Consider the following 8,845-nt stretch of genomic DNA (forward strand, 5'->3'; position numbering starts at 1 on the left):
AAGTCCATACTTACCATTACTTTCACACTGGATAGCTTGCCTAAGTGTCCGTCCTTATTTAATTATCTTTTCTCCCTCTGAGAAAGTACAGTAATTACTTATGAATCAGATTTTCACTGGAAATGAACTATTTTTCCATCTCTATCTGTTGTCTCTTGTTCTTTTACTTAATGGCCAAGAACGCAAAGGAAATGACTTGAATATGACAATCAAGTAGTTTAATAGTTGATTCACTTAACTTTTAAAAAAAATAAAAAAGAGCATATTATGCACAGAAATGTGTGGGTATTGTATGCAAATCATAGCAGAGTATGCAGATGGCAATACCATCTTACTTGTTTGCATGTGTTAACTTGAGTATACAGTGTATGTATAGGTGACTGTGTAAGTAACTGTGGAGGTGCCTGTATATCTGTTGCAGGTACAGGGGTGAGCGTGTTCTCACTGCACCCCGGGGTGGTGCAGTCTGACCTGTGGAGGCATCAGCACCAATGTATCCAGGTGGCAGTGAAGATCTTCAGGATTTTCACCAAGACTACGGTAGAAGGAGCGCAGACCACCATCTACTGTGCTGTGGAGCCACGCCTGGACAGCCAGAGTGGAGGGTACTTCAGGTACACAGTATTCCAAGCAACTTGCAATTGGTTATACAAGAGCTTTTAGAGGGCCAGTTTCATGCTGTTCAGTATTACTACCTGCTGACTAACAAAAGGATTTACTGTATGTAGCTGAGAGTCAACTATTTTTATTCTTATTGAACACTCAAACAAATGCAGCACACAATGCGTAATGGCCTTTTTCTGTCCCTTTGTACACACAGTGACTGCGCTCCTGCAAGGTGCTCAAGGGCTGCTTCCGATGATGACTTGGCCCAAAAACTGTGGGAGATCAGCTGCAACATGCTTGATATCACCTGGCAGTGAATAGTGGCAAATTAAATGTGTGCAGTGAAGGACAACTTTTATAGAGGCATTCATTTTTGCTGTTACTGTTGTGAAAAAGATGTATTTTATGACTCAAAGTACAGTAGATATTGCTACCAAGAGCTTGTTTATTTTAAAAAAATATATCAAAAACAAATGCTATGTTTTAGTCAAATTGTATTTATCAGATTGCATGGTGTTTAACCCATATTTCATACTGCTTGTTAGCATTCAATGATAGTCCAATTATTTTCAATACTTTTTGTAGAATTTAAGATATGTTGAAGCAGTACTTTATACTGTACTAACTGGTGTGGGCATTATTTGTTTAGTCATATTTGTATCTTGAGTGCAGATGCTCTTTTATCTTGTTAGCTGCGAGCATGGTCTTCTTGCTTTGGATGAAAATTACCTGGTTTATGAAAGATTCTCATACAAGTACTAGTGTGGCAGCGGTATAGTTTTTGGCAAAAAGCCCATTTCAAAGAAACGTTTGAATGAAATGCCTACATCGGGGCACACATACAGTATTGTGGTTGACAGTTAAAGCACTTAGATGACAGTTAATTTGAAGTGTGTACTGTTTGCACTGTTACTGTCTGCTTTTGGAGCACACACACATCAGAATGTACATTTATTGATCAGTAATGAGCAATTGGTCTAAACTTTGTCATTGAACTGCCGTGTATCATGCAGTCTGCAGCTTCAGATAACTCCCTGTTAGCTAAGGAAGGAAAACTTTAGGCCTATACTCCTCTGTGATGTGGTTGTACTAGGGTAATGCAGTTACCTCAGTACACTGTAACCATAATATTTCTACATTATGATAGCAATCGTTATATGGTTACAATGTGTCAGCATGTTGAGGCTTCAGCAAAGTCTCTCAAATTGGGAATATGTACATAATGTAAAAAATAAACCTGTTACACTGGCAAACATTTTGCAGTTCTGCTTGTTTGTGACTTAAATGTTACTGAGTTATGAGTGTATTAGTGAGTGAACATTTCTCAAGCTGTTGGGTTGACCTTTTCAGATGCAGTACCATGTGATACTGGGATGAATTTCCCCTTTGAGAGTTAAGAGATTAGGTATGTTTAGGGTATTAATAATGACAGAATTGAGAGTCTTAAAGTCTTAGCCACTGCCACCCAAGCAGATGACTGGACTGGATGACTTACTCTTTATTAAAGTGACAAATGTAAAAAAGTAATGTTAGAATCCATCTGCCCATACCATAGTACTGTTTAGCATTATTAAGTGTTTTACTAATTGATTGAGGTCCCAATAATTAATGCAAAGTAGTGTTTAGTATGCAGTGGACTGTAGAACATGTACTTGTCTTTTGCTGGACGTGTGTATTAATGTTAGCGTGGAGGTTTACACACCATATAATCAGTATAATGGAGAACAAAGATCAGGAGTAAATGCCACAATACTAGTTAGAAACTGCATCTTAATCTAAATCACATGAGGGAGTATTTAAGGAATTAAGGAATGTGGCATGAGCCAGAGGAGTGGCTACAAGGAGTCTAGGACCAATGCTCCCTCAAAGCAATGTGTGTGGTAGGATTCAGATATATTATCACACTCACCAAATAACAGTAACTTCATAACCAAATCCCATTAGTCCTGTTTCCAGAAATGTACTCTATTTAAAAAAAACAGTACAATATTTCTACAGTAGGCCTTATCAACCATATTGTCACCCCAAGCTGGCTGCCAGCTGATAAGCAACTACCTGTCACGGACCAGCTGGTAATTCTAAGTAGCTGCATCTGTACTTGCTTCAACACATTGTATTACATAATACAATACAAACATTTGTTATTAGGACAGATAACCTGGATTTGTATCCCTCAGCTGCCCAAACTTTGACACAAACATACAGTAGAACAAGAGTGCAATTCATGTATTGAGTGCTTTCCTATTAGCAGCCTAAGTAAAAAGAGTTGGAATAAAGCTAGATATAATTAACAAAGAAATGGGCTTAACCAAGAGCCTTATAGAAAAAAAAAATATATATCATATATTTATAATAATAATAATCTTATATCTGTATGGCTCTTGGTTTACCCATGCTACTATTGCTGTAATTGAGACAAAGAGCCTGTCTCTGTGTAAGAAACCTCCTGGCCTGTAGGTGGCAGTGTGACCAATATTTCAAGCTCAAACGAAAAAGAGAGACAAGATCATACGCATGCGCGTCTTAAGTCTACGTCAGCTCTTCTCCATTACGCATCAGTGTGGACGCGACGTGGCCCTCAGTCCTCTGACTCTTCTCTCCTCAAACGACACAAACAGGTAAGCTGCGTGTTATTATATTACAAGTTACCGTATAGTTTACTTACATGCAACCTACTCACTGCTATGAGACTTTTTTTGGACTTGTATTTGTGTTATATATTGGATTTCCAGCTATCATTCCGTCGACCTCCATAGCTTTTCTTGCGATAACGTTAACTAGCAAGGATGAGTGAAAACTAACTTCAGAACATGCTTTTCATTGATGAGGACACGTATATTGAATACACATATTAATATTGTATGGAAAAACCGAAGCTGTACGGTATATAAACCATTATCTAGTTATGGGAGTCATAAAAAGCTCAGGCTGCTGAAGTCAACGTCAGCACTGAGAGCAGTCCCAGCTTTAACGCTGCTGTTGTTGTCTCGCTGTCTACAGCCTAAATCAACACCATGGATCAGGTAATGCAGTTTGTTGAGCCCAGCCGGCAGTTCGTCAAGGACTCCATAAGGCTCGTAAAGAGATGCACAAAACCCGACAGAAAAGGTAGGTTCATCCTTGTCATTTTGTTCAACCTTCCTTTTAATCCAGATACCCACTTTAAAGCTTGAGCTGCCCGGCTAAGGCCTTTGGGCTCCCTAAAAGCATGACTGTTCATTTTTATTAAACAAGATGATTTGATTTTTGCTTTATTTTGACATTTCTTTCTGCTCTCCTTCAGAATTCCAGAAGATTGCCATGGCCACAGCGATTGGGTTTGCCATCATGGGTTTCATTGGTTTCTTCGTCAAACTCATCCACATCCCCATCAACAACATCATTGTGTGAGTAGTAGAAACACATCGCTCATTTACATGCTAGATTGTGTCATACAATTGGTGACTGATTGCCTTTTTTTTTTCTATAAAGTTTTAAATAATCCGTTAAGGACAATGCTTGAAATATTGTCATTTAATTAAGAGGAACAGTGATTGAATTGATTAGACATTGTGTGTGTGCTCACTGATATCATTGATGACTGCTCAGAAAGGGAGATGATCCTGCCCACTCTCCTTGCCTAATCAACTGCCTGATTGTCTCTATTCACTCACTGCAAAGTTAAATAACAGTTGAATTAAGAAATTTACTGAAAGGCATTATGTCTGTCCACTCGTATCATTTAGATCCCCGTTTGAGACCCTTCATTTTATGTATTGTTAGCACTAATGATTTACAGCCCAAACTACACTAAATCTTAGCATAAATTATCAGAAAGCACCAAAACCAAATTCCAGTGACCAACAAGTATATAATTAACATCAGCACTAACCATTAAAAAACTCTTTATATATAGCATAGGACAGCTGGTTTTATTACATAAATGATACATTAGCATTAACTAATGGATGGACCAGAAATGAACATTTATCACATTACTTCATAGGCATGATTCAATCATAGTCATTATCATTCATTAATGAATTGCATAGTTAGTTTTTATCAGTGCACAAATGATGAGAGAAGAGCAGTCACACTGGTAGCATTTGTGATTTTATTTTTTGCGCAATAGGATAAAACATTCAAATACCATTATTCGGGCTGTTGCCATAATAGTCAGAATATACAGTATCTGAAAGTGCAGAAGTTGGATTGTCTGTTTTTGAAAGAAAATGGTGTTACAATGGGGGAAAACACTAGCATGTGGTACTGATATACACAATCATTGTATTTTAGGGTGTAGCTTTCTTAATATTCATACTGAATATGACAGTAAAATGTCTCCATGTACAATTTCTTCAATCACTAACACTGGTTTTCTTGTTTTCCTTTTCCTAGTGGCGGTTAACTCCTGGTCAAGCAAAAACGCAAACTTCAATACCCCGGGACAAGAGACGTTGGTGCAAAGTGTTATTGGGCTGGTGATGTGATTGGGAACTGGAGGGATGGCATTTTTACATTCTGTGCATTTATATTTCACTGTGTAAATAAAACAAATGGAAACCAACACTGACTGATTTTTACCTTTTCTGACTTTCAGTCAAGTACAGTATTAAACTCATCAAAAGGCACAAATACTTGGAAAGTACTTTTCCATAGTAGAGATATTGTTAACATGGTAGCTACAAGAGGACAGTGAAACAGAAGCACTGATGTTAAAGGCACATACTGTAGGCTGTGACACAAAGCAGATACCGGCACACATTTAAAGGAAGGTGTACTGTTGATATGGTAATGTCTCTAGTTCTGCTTCTAAATCCTTTCCTCATAGTATTAAAATGTGTTTTAAATAAGGGAACTGTTTCTATGGAAGAAGGCTTGGATATAAGATGCATATATTCATTTTGACTGATCATGTACAGTGAGTATTATTGCATAAAACCTAAATGTGTAAAGTGTAAAAAAAAAAAAAAAATATCCTTAGCAAGGATGGCCACTATGGTACTGAACCCAAAGTTCAGTTTTTAATTTTCTTAAGTATGAAGCATAAAACGAGTGAGTTTGCCACAGCTCAGCTGTAGAAAAGTAGTCACATGTTCTGATTAGTCAAATACTGATTGAGAAGAGGACTTTCTTCTGTGTCATTCCCCATCCTTACGGATACCCATGCTCCAGAGGAGAGGCTGGTCTGTTGTCACGGTTACAGACTTCCTGGGGTTTCCAGGGGCAACGGGTTCATAGGTGTTGGAGGTGCTCACTAGCTTCCCAAACTGCAGCACCTGGTTATCTGGACAGATGAGACAAGACACGTAATTAAATTCAGCAGTAATGAGGGCCTACTGAGTGACACTTAATGGCTACTTTAAATAGTCTAGTTCAATTATTCAGAGGGTAAAAGTAGAAAATTAGTTTTCAGTGTGACTAGTTATCCTATAATGCACACTGCCATCTGTACTTTCTGCTGTTTGAATATTAATAATGCAGCTGTGTGTCAAGGCCTCGTTAGAGAGGATGTGGTCTGGAGCAGTTTGTGTCCCCGTATAACTGAAGCGAGGTGGTCCACATGACTTTGCTTTTTTGCCTGACCAAAAAAATGTGGGGCTAGCGAGCGAAGCAGTTTGAGGCCAAAGAGGGTTCACAGCCAAAACCACACACATTCACAAAGGCTATTATGGTAAGGCCAGTGAGCATACTCCCACTGTGAGGTTACTGAAGTGCTAACAAATCCTCTCAAAGAGAACCTTTCAGCTCCCGCTAACAGGAAAGGTGACCACTGAGGTGCAAGAGCCACATAAAGCTTTTTGTTTGGCATCCTTTATAATGACGAGAAATGGAACGGACTCTTCAAGGAGACAGCCTTGGCAAGAGAAAAGGATTCTGTCCAGACACAGTCACTTCTTTTACATTTTCAGACCCAATGCTTTAAAGATTAAACCATAAATGTAGTTAATATTTGCTTTAAATTTGTCTGTGCTCTATTGGTGTATCAGTAGTCTATGTTTCATCTCTCTCCTTATTTACCGTCTTCTCTTGAGATAATGAAAGCATCACATATGTAAAAATACTTTTAAATACTTGGTCACAGTATCCATTATTCTTAATAGTTCCTTTATAATTTTTACACATAATGATACTATTACACCCATGTACTGTAAAATCACCTTATTGTGATACAATCGTCCCATAATGAACGAGTTAAAGGTGCAGCGTGTAACAATTAAGAGGATCTATTGGCAGAAATGGATTATAATATCCATAAGTAACCTATGTTTTCATTAGTGTATAATCACCTGAAAATAAAAATTGTTACTTTAGAATGAGAATTTTTATCTACAGAGGGAACAGGTCTTTTTACAGAGTCCGCCATGTTGAACTGCCATGTTTCTACAGTAGCTCAGAATGGCCAAACCAAACACTGGCCCTAGATAGATAGTTTTTTGTGAGTTTCACGGTCACTGTAGTTTCTCCTACGTACTTGGATGGGTAGCGGTTGGTCAGTTGGTTGTAGTCTGTAACTTCATCCTACACACTTTAATGATTTAGACAGATATGTGATGATTATGGGATGATGTAGTCATAGCAATAAGCTGATTTTTACGATTGCCTTATAGTAATATCACAGATGTATTCATGAAAAATATGTGTGAAAATATATAAGGATCCATTAAGTTAATTGATAGTATGACCAGAATTTTAAAATACTTTTGGATATTATCGAAGGACAGGAAATAAGCAGAGAGAGATGAAAGAAAGGTCAGTGATACAAGTTATTATCTAGTAACTTGATAAGATACAAAAATATCACCTAATGGGTCTTGACAGATTTCTTTTTTATAAGGGAAAATATAACAATGTGGATGTTCCAAAGGTTGAACTGAAAGTGATTTGATTGAAATGAACAATTTAGACTTGAAAGGACACCTGGCCAACACTGACATCAAGTGGTCAAAGCAGGAAGTTCAGTTGTATCTACAGGAGCATCCACTTCTACCAGTGTGAGTCTGCCTGAGTGGATAATTTATCACCAGTTACCTATAAATAAATAAAAATATGTAAGTATCTTTGATCCTGACCATGCAGGTGAAAATACATCTCTAAACTTCACAAATGAGTGGCTCTAACTAACAATAGAACATGAATGTTTTTGAGAGGAATTTAGTCATGCAAAATAATGAGTCTTTAAGGGAAACAACAAACCACAGACCGTGCTTTAACAGGCCCAAATGACAGAAAAATGAGTTTGGATTGTCATTTTTCCCATTAACAGTTACATTTATTCACACAACATTTGCTCTGCATAAGCTGAGCTGACAAACACTCAGAGTGGAGCTATTGGATCGTGTCTAATGTGAAAAGGGCAAACTCACCTCAGGAGATTTACACCTGGGGCTTTTTATTATTCATTCATTATTATCTGTCACTATGTTCTTACAATCTGCAGCAAATGAAATAGTAAAACATTTCTAACTGAAACTGTGACCCTGCAGGTCAGCAAGAAATCTACAAAATTCTGCTTTCATTGTTTTCAAAGACAAAAGGTTCTACTGGGGCTTTTGGCACTAATTCAAATGTGTTTTTTTTTGGGAAACATTCGTCTGTTTAGGCCTTCTTTTCATTCTCCGAAGTGTTTTACATCTCAGCTCTCTCAACTCTGGCAGCTATGACTTTACTTTTTTTTTTTAGCTATCTTGATGTAATTATCTGGTTTGCCTGCTTGGTGTCAGTGGGCCATGAGCAGTCTTTGAAAGCGAGTTTGAGGATTAGTGCTCTGAGTGGCACAAACCACAGCTGTAACTAGGAGGGCCAGATGAGTTTTTTTTCTACCTGTCAATCATTTCCACCCCATTAATAACTCTATTTTATTTTCATTTATGGGGATAGCATTGCCATCTGCTCTACTGAATATATTGTGACTGGACAAACCACAAGGCACCAATTTGTAACTTTTCACACATTCTAACAACAATACAGATAACAGAGAATGCATTTATTGACATGTTTGTGAAGTCATTTAATCTGACAGCAGTCGCTGTGCAGTTAATCGACTGGGTAGTGTATTACATAAAAGAGACTCCTTTAGCATGATCAAAAGGACAGGCGAAACCCTCCAATCAGCATGATTTAGGAACAGAATAAGTTTCAATTAACCAAAATATATGCATAGTTTTTAGTTTTCCACCATATTCTATCACAGAGATGGATACAATGCTGGAGCAGCAGCATTACAGCAGCCGATAGGAAGAGACTGGACAAACTGATT

General features: G+C 37.7%; 3 protein-coding genes across 5 annotated transcripts in view; 2 read left to right on the top strand and 1 right to left on the bottom strand.

The window, feature by feature from the left end:
* The window catches only part of zgc:112332 (uncharacterized protein LOC553712 homolog), a 7,758-nt gene extending 5,925 nt beyond the window's left edge, over nt 1–1,833 (top strand). The window contains exons 6-7 of the mRNA XM_035652420.1: nt 422–614; nt 821–1,833. Of these exons, the coding sequence (XP_035508313.1) occupies nt 422–614; nt 821–923 (296 nt within the window). The 3' untranslated portion in view covers nt 924–1,833. The remainder of the gene's footprint in view (nt 1–421; nt 615–820) is intronic.
* A 1,261-nt stretch (nt 1,834–3,094) lies between these two features.
* On the top strand, nt 3,095–5,152 carry sec61g (SEC61 translocon subunit gamma). The gene is made up of 4 exons (XM_035652622.1): nt 3,095–3,224; nt 3,607–3,714; nt 3,890–3,992; nt 4,984–5,152. Exons 2-4 carry the CDS (start codon nt 3,621–3,623, stop codon nt 4,991–4,993), a joined length of 207 nt encoding a protein of 68 aa, XP_035508515.1. The 5' UTR covers nt 3,095–3,224; nt 3,607–3,620; the 3' UTR covers nt 4,994–5,152.
* The window catches only part of tpk1 (thiamin pyrophosphokinase 1), a 57,891-nt gene continuing 54,006 nt past the window's right edge, over nt 4,961–8,845 (bottom strand). For all 3 annotated transcript variants that reach the window (XM_035652599.1, XM_035652614.1, XM_035652606.1), the window contains one exon: nt 4,961–5,872. In XM_035652599.1, the coding sequence (XP_035508492.1) occupies nt 5,727–5,872 (146 nt within the window). In that variant the 3' untranslated portion in view covers nt 4,961–5,726. The remainder of the gene's footprint in view (nt 5,873–8,845) is intronic.

Source organism: Morone saxatilis, unplaced genomic scaffold (assembly GCF_004916995.1).
Source record: "Morone saxatilis isolate NCDOM2014 unplaced genomic scaffold, NCSU_SB_2.0 Contig0, whole genome shotgun sequence".
In the NCBI taxonomy this organism is placed as follows: domain Eukaryota; kingdom Metazoa; phylum Chordata; class Actinopteri; family Moronidae; genus Morone; species Morone saxatilis.

Excerpts from the sequence above, each read along its gene's own strand:
- sec61g (XM_035652622.1), top strand. The coding sequence starts at position 3,621 with ATGGATCAGGTAATGCAGTTTGTTGAGCCCAGCCGGCAGTTCGTCAAG. Across the intron at positions 3,715-3,889 it reads CACAAAACCCGACAGAAAAG|AATTCCAGAAGATTGCCATG; the intron begins GTAGGTTCATCC and ends GCTCTCCTTCAG.